Genomic DNA, 12568 nt, shown 5'->3' on the forward strand with positions numbered 1-12568 from the left:
ATCACTTCCTGGCATATAGAAGGGGAAGAAATGGAAGCAGTGACAGATTTTACTTTCTTGGGCTCCAAGATCACCGCAGACGGTGACTGTAGCCATGAAATTAAAAGACGCTTGCTCCTTGGGAGGAAAGCTATGGCAAACCTCGACAGCATGGTAAGAAGCAGAGACATCACCTTGCCAACAAAGGTCCGTCTAATCAAAGCTATGGTTTTCCCAGTAGTAATGTATAGCTGTGAGACCTGGACTATAAAGAAGGCTGAGCGCCGAAGAATTGATGCTTTCGAACTGTGGTGCTGGAGAAGACTCTTATGAGTCCCCTGGACTGCAAGGAGGTCAGATCAGTCCATCCTAAAGGAAATCAACCCTGACTGCTCATTGGAAGGACAGATCCTGAAGCTGAAGCTCAAATATTTTGGCCACCTAATGCGAAGAGAAAACTCTCTGGAAAAGACCCTGATGCTGGGGAAGACTGAAGGCCAAAGGAGAAGGGGACGGCAGAGGATGAGATGGCTAGATAGCATCACGGATGCAATGAATATGAACTTGAGCACGCTCCGGGACAGAGCGCAGGACAGGAAGGCCTGGCGTGCTATGGTCCATGGGGTCAGGAAGAGTCGGACACAACTGAACAACAACAACAACAAACCACTGATCACAATTACTTTCCCCTATTTTATCATTCAAAGCATAAAATTAAAGAATAGGAATGTGCGCCTATGGTTACCTTGGCGGCCTTCATCATTGGTGAAAAGGCCAGTGTCGCTGCTGCTGCACACACTGCTGGTTTCACTGGAAAGAGAATAAAGAGAAATAAACACACATGTATGAGCAATAGTCTACTTTGCAAAAACCCTTCACCGCTAGGAGAGTTCCCAAGCACTTTCTATACAGCACCCAATAACAGTATTGCTGCTAAGGCAGTACCAGGTATAACATGTTACATTAGTCATGGAGTGGAGAACAGTGATTCTGTATATATTTGGCACTGTACAATTGTGGAACAATAACAGAGGATATGTCCAAAGAAAAATAATTGTGAAGAATGCAAGTAGATTCTCCCCGAGTAATGCCATCAATCTGTTAAGAGGATAATTAAAGTATGAAGAAAATGAGCACAACTGATTGGGTGTTTGCAAGGAGAAATGAATGATGACAAGAGGAGCATTTTATGAGCAGAGGAAACATTACAGAATTTCTCAACCTTGCAGTCATTTTGTCCCTCTTCGTGATGAAAGCATGTTTTAAACAACCACCTAATATTAATTAGTTAACTACAATAAAGGGACACCACTGACATAATCGGATGGATAGGCATTTTTAAAAATAAACTTTTATTTGGGGAAGGCTAGTGGGGGAGGCAGAGTTAAACTTTGTGCAGGATGACAATGTGTTTACACTTGTTAACTTGACTACTTTTCGATTACTTCTCTGCCTATCAATTTCACTGGAATGCAAGCTAATTTTGAATTCTGCACAGAATGACAAATCTCTCAATACTCCATAGCTATCCCTGATACCTCAAGTAAACAACTGCCAGCACCCTGCAAATACTCAATCATTTTCCTGCCAACTATTCTGCTTTGTTTTATCTTCCTAAAGTTATTGTCCAAAACAAAATTAAAAGGTAATAATAATTGGGAGCCTCTCTGTTTCTTGTAAACAACATAAGAGAACATAGTAGGTAAAGCGCCACAACCAGACTTGCAAAACCCAGGGTAAAATCTTTGCTCACAAACTTCTAGTCATTCACCGGGTCATCAGTGGTGAATGAACACAGCCTCCAGGCAAGCCAGTTTTGCAAGTTGAGTTTGGTTTTTAGTTTTTAAACCACTAATGACTAATATAGGTATATGCAGTCAGACAAGCTACAAAAAAAGAAACATGTGCGCTAATAATTTTTGTGAACTTATTTGAAGGCTGCCACTTAGTCACTGGATAGCTTAGGTAAGTTAGTGACCCAGCCCATGCATTTTTTTTAAAAAAAAAATTGTGGGTTGTCAATAATAAAACAACCAGGGATAAATACATCCAGCTAACCTAACTGTGTCCCTATTTCATCCAGATCCCTTATCCAAGCAATATCTTACTGTTATTGGTTCAGCTCTCTCAACCAGTTATCCAATTCCAGCAGTTCTGACTCTTTCTTTCCTCTAGGACTCTATGCACCTTTCCTTCTCTCTCTCTCTCCCTCTCCTTGCTTCTGTCTTCCTCTCTGTCCCTGGCTTATATCTTCTAAAATTATTTTTTCTTCCCCAACTTCAACCAGTAAGGAGGATAGTTTCTTGTTCATTTCTGTGAACTAAGTTTCTATTTCCTGAGTAAAAACTTCTCTCTCTTCCTCCGACCTTCCGCTGAACATTATAATCTCCAGGCTTCCTGAGCAAACTCCCTGACTTCTACATTCTTACTAAACTTCTGACCTGTAAACCAGGGCTGGATAGAAACTAGTTTTCCAGATGTTTGGGACTTCAGCTCCCAGCATTCCTGACCATTGGCCATTCTAGCAGGGGCTTCTGGGAGTTGAAGTCCAAAACATCTGTATATCTCCCTTCTGCCCACCCCTGCTCTAAACTATTAATCTTTTGGCTGAAACAGACTAGCGCATGCACACAAAAAGACTGAATCCCATCATTCCTAAAAACAAACTACAAAAATGGAGGAGAGTTCTGTTCCTGCCTACTTCCCACGACTGCTGTGACGCTAAAGTGTCCTAATTGAAGAAACTGTGGGATACAAATATAACAAAATATAAGGTCAAATATAATAAATTTTTGGCACCTCATATTTCCCCTTTGTGTTTATAAGGAAAAACAACTCTGCAGTATTATAAAGCCTCTGTGAATCAGTTAAGGTACAATTTGAGCTACAAAAGACAGCACTGTAACTTTGCAAAAACAGAGTTAACATGGAACCACTGGAAGCCACATCCAATCATCTACTGCATCAAAAGGCCAAAAATTGGCAGATCTGCATGTGGATTATGTTTCCCCCTTGTTCTGAACTGTGTGGCCTGGCAGCCCAGGAGGAAAGGGGGAGGCTGTACTCACCATATCAGTGTTTGTGAAGGTGGGGATGTAAAAAGCAGTACTGGGCATCTCTTAATTGATATGCACTCCCCAGTCTGGATTTTGGGACAGGATGGATCATGCCTATTAATCAAGTCACTTCACTTAACACTGGTTGCCCTAACTTTTAAAAAGCTAAAAATGTTTTAGCCTCTTAGCCAGTCCCAGAACTTCTAATGCTTTGGCCTGCTAGACTAGAATATGAAAACTCTCCCTAACTAATATCAAGGCTCTACAGGATTTTGCCTGCCTCCTTTAATGAAGTAAGATCACAAATACATCTTGATTTGAGAAGATCACTAACTGAACAGATGTAGAGCTCTAGTAAGCATCTAACATACTATCTTCTGTGCTGTCTTTTGACATTTTCATGCAGAAAGTGACAGAAGTCCTAGTATAATCAAGTTTTGCAGCTATCTCCATCTTAACTTTAAACTGTCATGCTCCAAAATTAAGGGTGAGGGGAGAAGGATCTCCCCTCTAAAATATCTATGAACACAAACTTACACACAGAAATGGGAGATAAAACGCTTGACATAAGCTCAACATCATAGTGTGCTGTTAAAGAGGCTTTTTGTGCAGCTTCAGAAAGCAACACTGCAGAGCACATCATACAATTACCCTGGACACCAATAGTCTCCTGGAATCTTCTAGTCAATGCCTTCTTGTTTGGGCTAGCTGTCAGGAGTCAGTGTTAGGATGGATATCATATATTTTCCTCTACAATTTAAAGAGAGTTTTGTTTTAGAAGTACCACCACCTACTCCAAATCCTCAAGGTAGGGTGGTGGAACAACTAAATGAATAAATCACTATATAGCTGTTATATGTCTGCAGAACTATAGCCAGTCTTCTCCCTGCAGGTGCAGCTCAAAAGTTCATGCAAAGGGACCCCAGGTTTCTGCACAATGAACATATGGGAAAGCATGCTATCCTTTAGTACAATGTGTGCAGTCCAATAAGCACTGATTAATGACCTCCAGTTACAATGGAGGCTACTTACCTTAAGCACAAAATAATGAATGCTATTGATCCGACAAGCTATTGCTATAGAGTGTTATTGATCACCCAATCTTTGGTTAAAATGGCCCTCATTTAGCAATTGCACTGTTGCAAACACCTGGAGCAAAGCATGCCTATAATTAAATAGTTTGGAAGAGTTAAAGTGAGAGGTGATGGACAGATCTCAGCTCTCCCCCATTTAGTCCTGCTCCTGAGCTATTGTTTGTGTCAGGAAGGATATTGATTTTCTATAAAAATAAGAAAACAAGAGGCAAAGAGGGGGTGCAGTAGGTCAGGCTGGGCTGAAGGAGGAGGGGGAGGCAGAACACTCTGTCTCTGTCACTTGCCTTCTAGGAGAGGGGGATTTTTTTCTTTCTTTCCTGGGAGACAACCTCTAATACATCAGCTCAGCCAGGCTCTCCACTGCCACTTCAGGCTATCACCAAATACACTGCCTATCAAAGAGGAACAGATCTGAGCTACGAAGGGGAAAAACAAGTGGGTGGTCTAATAGCCCAGTATTCAACAAGATATGGAACACATCAACAAACAGGTAAATTCAGCATGGCATCTTAGCTGGAAACAAGCACTATAAGAGACATCTAATTTAGCTGTACCAAAGGAAGTTCGATATGATCAGCAAATACTTCAAGTCCAAAAGAGTTGGACCAGTTTGACTGGCCCTAGCAGTAAAGCTACTGTTTTACGGATGAACATTAGGGGGCTGTAATTTTACTGTCGTCCTTCCAAAATATGCCAATGTCCATATGGCTTACAAAGCGCATGATAAGCTGAGAGGTTTCAGACAGCACAAAGCTTAGGAGTGCAATGCTAAATACACGAAGAAGTAAGCCCCACTGAACACAATGAAGAAGTAAGCCCCGCTCTTTAATGAGCTTCTGCCACGCATGGTTTTTCAGGCAGGCATTTGGGGTGGGCTAGGGAAATTTTAGAAAATGATGCTTTAATGTGTAATTTTATTGTTTTTAAACTGTTTGTGTTACTGTACATCACCCAGAGTGGCCAGGTGACCAGCCAGATGGGTGATTAAGAAATTTAATAAATAAATAAATAAAAATAAACAAACAACAGGACTGACTTCTGGGTAAACATGCAAAGGCTCACACTGTAAATTAATGAAGGACCCCCAATCCATCTTTACCCTGGAGATGACACAACTGCCATTAGGGGGGGGGGGGAAATGAAGTTTTATTTCTACAATATCTTAACTAGGTCATTCATACAAGCATGCCCAGTAAATCCTCACTTTTTTCCCCAAAACATTTAGTATGTAGCCCTCCTACACATTAGGAATGCCAATTAACCCCAAATATAAAGGAGTCTTACATACCAAGAATTGGATCCAGGAGCTCCTGCTAAAGAAAGGAGTGCTGGCAATTTCTGCCAATTCCTCCCTCCTCTAGCAGTCCCTTGTGCTCCCTGGAAAGCTACTCCATGGGGCTGGAATAGTGTAGGGGGTGCTGTAGGGGAAATTAGCAAAACTGCCTCCCCCATTCCTCCAACAGGGAGCCTCTGCTGGCTCTCAGTCCCTTCTGTGATCTGAAGGAGCCCTTCTGTTTCCAGGAGGGCAAGTCTGGATCTAACCCTAAATAAAATTTGTAAGTATTAGCCTGTGCTACTTCATACTCCAAGTATTTTCCTACAATAAGAGAGGCCAGTTGAACCACCCCTACCACAACCACCACCCTGCCATCTCACGGACTGGGTTCGGACGACTGCAACAGGGGAAGAAGCCATCGTGGCTTCTCCCTACGCCCCCGTGCACGCTGTGTGCACAACTGCCATTTGCATTACGTCCCACGCTGCAGCGCAGGTTGGCATGTCATCCAAACACAGAGTATGGTTCTATGGAGATGGCTTCGTACCCACCCTACAGCCCACAATGTGCAGTAGAGGTTATAAGATGGATACCAAGCTAATCCTGCCAGGCCAGTTTCAGACAACAAGCCTACCTGTGCTGCAGCACAGGGAATAATGCAAATGAAAGTCACACACGTGAGGAGAAAAGCCACAATGGCTGTGATTGTCCAACACACTTACTTTGTTTTTAAATTTGAGTGTTTTACTAAAAAGGCATGTAGTCTGTAACACCAAATTAAAAATCAACAAAGAATATTCTGTCACCCAACTAATGCATTTATTAAAAAATAAGCTTTTGTGAACTAGAGTTCACTTCACCAGAAGCATGGTATAGAGGGGGAAAATGTAAGCAGTGGTGAGGTTAGAGGGAAGTGAACTGCAAAAAACTCAAAATGTGGTAATTACATTAAAGCTTAAATGTACGTAAAAAATAGTTATAGTGACCATTCATAAAAGGGTATTGACAATACCACAAACATCCTCACATTGAATGTAAGCTAAGCAACACCTGCAGTGGGATTTTTAAAAAACACTGAATCAGCCACAGGTGAAAAAAGTGAACTTCTTGAGAAGTTGTAATGCTGTTTCATGCTGGAGTCTACCCAATTAAAATGATTATTAAGAAAATGAATTCAAGGTACTGGAGAGATCTAAATAACCTAAATAATAATATAAGATCTAATTTACCACCACAATAGCAACTTCATTTTATGCAGCGGTTAAGGAGGTGTTAACCATTCCAGGGCTTGGGCGGTATTCATACCTCTGAAGTTTTGAGTTAAAGAAAAAAGAAGAAATATTCATTATATGAAGGTATCAGAGGAATACACTGAAGGTCATACCCCAGATGCATCCCTGTATAATTCTGCTGTAAAGTTCAAAATTGTTACATTACTTGGAATCATTATCAAATATATCTAACTGAAGTTTTTTAGACCTCAGAACAGTGAAGTGCTTTTCACAGGCACAGGAGGGTTAAGCGAACAGGTGTAATAAAGCAGTGTAATACACTGAATATATATGACTTGTGTAGGGCAGGTGGTGGGGGGTGAACTGTATTAAGGGCAAAGGACTCTGTAGCAAAAAAAAATCCTGCACACCCATCTTATCATTAAGCCACACAGGCACACAAATACCACACAACCAACTCCTGAATTAGCAGAGGATCCCAGACCCTGGGCAACAGGTTTTAAGTTGGAGCTGAAAATGCAGATTGCCAAGAGCAAAGAAAAAACTGACAGACAACAAAGTATTTACCCAAATAGATGTGTTTGTACCTCAAATATCTAGCAAAAGTAGCAACCTGGATACAAGCCATTTGGTCTGCTATTGAGAAATTACCAATCAGTAAAAAGTAGACACAGTAAACTTTATATGTACAGTCCACATATATTTCCAAATAAATTGAAAGTCTCCTTTTGACCTTTTAAAAACGTTAGAGCCCACTTTTGAGTTGGGGCTCAGAGGAACTAGAATGGGCACTGTTGTTTTGTTTTGTTTTTGATCTTTTTAATTTTTTATTAGTAAGAAAAAGGCCTGGCCTCACTCAACTAATCTCTTTCTAGCAGTACAAAGGTTGTGATACAAAAAAACACAAGTATGACTTATTCCCTGAACCCAGCACCATCCTTAAGAGTAAAAAATATTAAAATGAAGTTCAAGGTTGTGTAGCTATGTATTCTACCCACCCAGCGCCCAGCAGAGACTTCAGAAAGAAGTATCTGCTTTTCCATCAGATTCCTGAATGGGAAAGATAAAAGGAAAGAATGTAATCCATATAGGATAAAGAAACCTGACATGGGGGCGGGGGGGGGGGAGGACAGGAAAGCAGGCAGGCCCAAAATTGATTTTCATAAAGTCTTCAGAAAACACTGAACTTAAGTCCCTTCGTAGGGTAGGGTGACTACTAAATTCTTCCCGTCATTGGGGATCTGTTTAAAAATGCTCTATGTGCCCTGAGCCTCTAATTCTGATACCAAGGAACACATTTAATATCACACATTTTAAGAATTTATCCAAAAGATGAGATCCAAGGGAGTATGAACCAGGCTGCAGTCCTTCTGTACAGTCCTGTCAAAAGTTCTCCCATGATTGGGCACATTTTGCAAGCCATGTGAAATGCTTCTACCTGGTCAATATTCCCATAAACTATCGTAAACTCATTATCTTACCTACACTCAAAAGTTTCTTCTTCAGCTGTTTATTTAGGTATCAAATGTATATGCTTTTCATGATTGTAATTGATTAGTTTACATTAAACTGGACATTTCTCCAGTTTAAAATGTAAACAAAAAGTTCAACCAATACTTCTGAAATAAAACTTTTCTCCTGCTTCCTACACACCAATAAAAATGAGTCTATGCAAAACTCCTTGGCAGGAAATTCCACTGAGGTGCCACTACCAAGATGGCTCTAGATTTTATAGCAGGCAGGAGGGACCCATGTGAAAGAACCAAATGAATGTCTCTTCTAAAGAGCTTTCCAAATTATTGGGTTGTTGTTGTTTTGCTTCAATCTAAGCCATGATCAATTTGCACAAACAGTTCACACCTCTTAGAGCAGGGGTGGAAAACTTTCTTTATTGAGGGCTGCATTCCAAGGAATAATCTGTCAGGGGCTGATGGTGGGCAGGGCCGCTGCTTCTCCCTCTCCTACCACCCCTTTTTCTTTTGGTCCCCTCCTCCTCCCTCCCTGACCAGCAGGCTGCCACAGAAGGGGTAGATCACTCTTGCCAAAGATCTGAACTGATTGCTTACAGAGGACTTTTGAAATCAGGCCATCAGCCATATCAAACTACACTGAAGGCCACATGCGGCCCTAGCACTGCAAGTTGCCCACCTCTGTCTTAGAGGGTATGCGTTAGATACAAATCCAGCATATCTTATACAGAGCTGGAAACGACAACTTTAGTGCACACTAATGCAAATGTCTGTAGAACTACATGCAATATATGTGGAGTAAGCGGTACTACCACGTGGCATCCCTACTCACACCTGCAATCATCACAGTTTTACTGCAACTATCAGCATGTACCGTACAGCTACAATGTACAAAATATGATTGCTACTATTTTGATTACTGTCAATCTCCTAGCAACATCCCTTCCATTTCAGCAAAGCACTTCCTTCTCAAGCATCTAGCAAAATACCAGATGGTAAATAATTTGAACACACACCATGAAAAACATTTGCATGTTTTTACAGGATACACAAGAGAATGTGATAAAGAGAATGCAGGGTAATTGCAACAAAGCCTGACTGAAAAACAATCATGCTTACTTTGGCTATTTCTAATAAAGACTGGAGATCAAAGGGAAATCAGTCTCACATATAATACTGGAATCTGTTCACATATCTCCCGCAAAACAAGTTTTCAGTAAAGGGTCATTGACAATGTATAGAGTGCTGTCTTTGGAGAATAATGGAGCACGTTATACCAGTAAAGAAAATGGACCATAAAAAAGGAAAGAACCTAAAGGAAGGACCATCCACTTATAAGCAACTGTAAAGGAAACTGTTAATAAGAGTCTGATACAAGAAAGCCTTGTGCATCTCACCATTCAGACATGTTTTCATCAGAACCCTGTTTCTGTTCATCTGCTTCACATTCCATCCTCTCATTTCTTCCCCCCTTGCTAAGGAAAGCCCTGGTCTCTGCTGACTCGCACAGTCCTCGGCTGGATGACGTCCAGGGAGCATTCTCCTTCCAGCGAGATAGGCGCTGCTTCTTAGCAGACTTGAACCTGCAACCCTTCTCGTAACTCCATTCTGATACTCTGAGTTTTTGCTGAAGGCTAGCAGCCACCTCTGATGTCACACGCTTAACTTTTCGACGGCGCCTGAGTGGTCGGCAAGGTGCATTCTCAGTGAATGAGTCTGACTCGTGCCAGGAGTGCTGCTTACTCCTGAGAGTTGCACTGAGTGTTGGATGACGTTTGGCTACTGCCATGTCATCTGAGTCACTAAAGTTGGCAGTCAGCACTTCTCGACAATCTTCTGCAACTTCATCCAGGCTGGACTCAGAGGCCCCACTGTAGCAGCAAGCATGCTCTGCTTGGTGTGTGAGGTCTGAACGTCGTTTGCGTCCCCGTCTCTTGCGAAGCTGTCGCCGCTGCTGCCTTGGGCTCAGAGTCATTTCTTCCCACAGCTCATCCAGCTTCTTCTGTTCAGAAGTCTGTTCAAGGGCTGAGGCCAAATCATGCACCAACTCATCCATGGGCAATGTCTGCCAACATAAAAGTAAATAATTAGAACCAGCCATCATGCCAGCACTTCATGTCCATATCAGATATCTTCAGTCTACCCAATGTATCTAATGAGAACTGCTTTTTGGTGTATCACAACTGGTGTTTGCCCCTTAAATATATGTGTGTGGGTGTGTTTCACCTTTCCAGCTAAGATACTAATATGTCATTTGCCTCACATACCCCAAAGGCCACTTTTGTGTTTAGAACAACATGGAGAAAAGACTGAGTCTGAAGATAACTCAAAGGAAAAAGAGGCTCTGTTTAACCTTTTCAAGGCAAATAGGAACTGTGAGAATGGCTCCAAACCCATTACAGCTTAATACCCAAAGCACTGTGCTTTATTTCCTTAGGGAGTCCCCTGGATGTAGTATACAACAGTAATTTCTAGAAGTCGGACACTGCCTTTCAGACTAACCTACCTTACAGGAATGGTGTAAGACGTGGGAAAGAGACCACAGGCACCTCCCTAAGTTCCTTGGAGAAACTATGGGATAAAAAATGTAATGAACAGTAATATCTGTCCTACCTGGCACCCCTGTAGCCTTTAGAACCACTTCTACCACCACCATTTCTACTATCATCCTCCGTATAGCATGCCACCCACCAATGGAAGAGAGGGGCTAGCAAAGTTATAATAATGAGCAAGACCAAGCTTTTAAGAAAAGACATTAAGTTTGTAATACTTTATAGTCAGCCCCTAACTTGTCAAAAAAACAAGCATCTTCCTGTTTTTCCAGCCATCTCAGTCCCAGCCACCTTGAGTTAAGGTCTGGAGAGAGAATGGTAAGAGAGAGGCAGGGGCATCCCTGTTACCATTTTCTTCCCAAATATTAAACCAATTCTTATCCCAACTGCAGCCTAATTCAGCTACCTTAGGGAAAGACCATAGCTCAGTGGGAGAACGTATGCTCTGCAGGTAGGAGGTCCCAGGTTCAAGCATCTCCAGGCAGGGCTGGTAAAGACCTGTGCCAGAAAACACAGACAGCTAATACCAGTCAATGTAGGCCAGATCCTACATTGCCAAATCCATGCCCTCCAGATATTGTGGATTACAACTCCCATCAGCCCAGCCAACATGGCCAATGATTAGGGGTTGTAGTCCAAAGGATCTAGAAGGCGCCAGGTTGTCTACCCCTGATGCAGACAATACTCAGGACAGACCGATGACCAGACTAGGCCTAAGGCAGCGTCCTAAGTACTTCTCCTGCTCCTATTGCTCCCTCCTCTACCTGCCACCAGCTCTTCCTCTCCTCACATGCCCCAGGCCGCTGAATACCGGTAGCTGAGAAGCAACAGGCTGAGCGCCAAAGAATTGATGCTTTCGAACTGTGGTGCTGGAGAAGACTCGTACGAGTCCCCTGGACTGCAAGGAGGTCAGATCAGTCAATCCTAAAGGAAATCAACCCTGACGGCTCATTGGAAGGACAGATCCTGAAGCTGAAGCTCCAATATTTTGGCCACCTAATGCGAAGAGAAAACTCTCTGGAAAAGACCCTGATGCTGGGAAAGACTGAGGGCAAAAGGAGAAGGGGCCGGCAGAGGATGAGATGGCTAGATAGCATCACGGATGCAATGAATATGAACTTGAGCACGCTCCGGGAGAGAGCGGAGGACAGGAAGGCCTGGCGTGCTATGGTCCATGGGGTCACGAAGAGTCGGACACGACTGAACGACTGAACAACAACAACTACTGCCCTCACGTCCTGCTGAACGCGCTTCCTAGACGCATCGAGTTGGCTTCTTGGGAAAACAGGCCTCGGGCCTGATGCGGCAGGGCTCTTCGTCTGTCCCTGCCCCGCCGCCCGCCAGGCTCCCCAGGTGTCACTGCCCACCTCCCTTGCCTCCCCTAGAGTACGAAAGGCCTCCTCGACCAAGCCCGTCCGCCTCGCCTTCCCTCGCCATCCCTCCCTTCCCCTTTTCGCGGCTCGGCCTCGTCTCCCCCGAAGCTCCGCGACAGACACTGTCCCTACGCCTCACGGCGGGCTCACCCGGCTCCCGCGACGGCCTCGCAGGCCTCATCCACCCGCAGCGCAGCCTCCTGCTCGGGCCTCTCCAGCTCGGCGCCGAGTCGGGTCCAAGCAGCACTTCCGGCCCTGGGGGGGGCACTTCCTCCCCTTCCGGACGCGCCGACGTCACCTCGCGTCATGCTTCCTTCGGCGCGGCCCGGGCGGCGGCGCGGCGCTCGCGCTTCCCTCCGGCTGCGCGCGCGACGGGGAGCGCGGGCTTGGGTAGCGCGCCGGCTCCCCTTGGGCCCGAGTAAATGAGGACGGCGCTGCCGCCCGGGTTCCCTTTTCCCGTCATAGGGTGGATCCGCTCGCCGTTGACCGGAGGCGGCTGGTGGCTCCGATTTCTGTGGGGCCGTGAATCCTTTCTGG

The 12568-nt window shown here is 44.0% G+C and overlaps 1 protein-coding gene across 9 annotated transcripts in view; it reads right to left on the minus strand.

Moving 5' to 3' along the window:
• The window catches only part of GPATCH2L (G-patch domain containing 2 like), a 48470-nt gene extending 36175 nt beyond the window's left edge, over positions 1-12295 (minus strand). For 6 of the 9 annotated variants that reach the window (XM_084841846.1, XM_084841849.1, XM_084841826.1 and 3 more), the window contains exons 1-4: positions 12182-12295; positions 10613-10677; positions 9504-10171; positions 725-789 (exon numbers count right to left, since the gene is read on the minus strand). In XM_084841846.1, coding sequence (XP_084697972.1) covers positions 725-789; positions 9504-10171; positions 10613-10677; positions 12182-12212 — 829 coding nt within the window. In that variant the 5' untranslated portion in view covers positions 12213-12295. The remainder of the gene's footprint in view (positions 1-724; positions 790-9503; positions 10172-10612; positions 10678-12181) is intronic. The other 3 variants (XM_084841870.1, XM_084841840.1, XM_084841863.1) reach the window with 2 other exon arrangements.
• Positions 12296-12568: the final 273 nt, after the last annotated feature.

Source organism: Heloderma suspectum, chromosome 1 (assembly GCF_057233095.1).
Source record: "Heloderma suspectum isolate Gila_16-S chromosome 1, 16-S_ref, whole genome shotgun sequence".
In the NCBI taxonomy this organism is placed as follows: Eukaryota; Metazoa; Chordata; class Lepidosauria; order Squamata; family Helodermatidae; genus Heloderma; species Heloderma suspectum.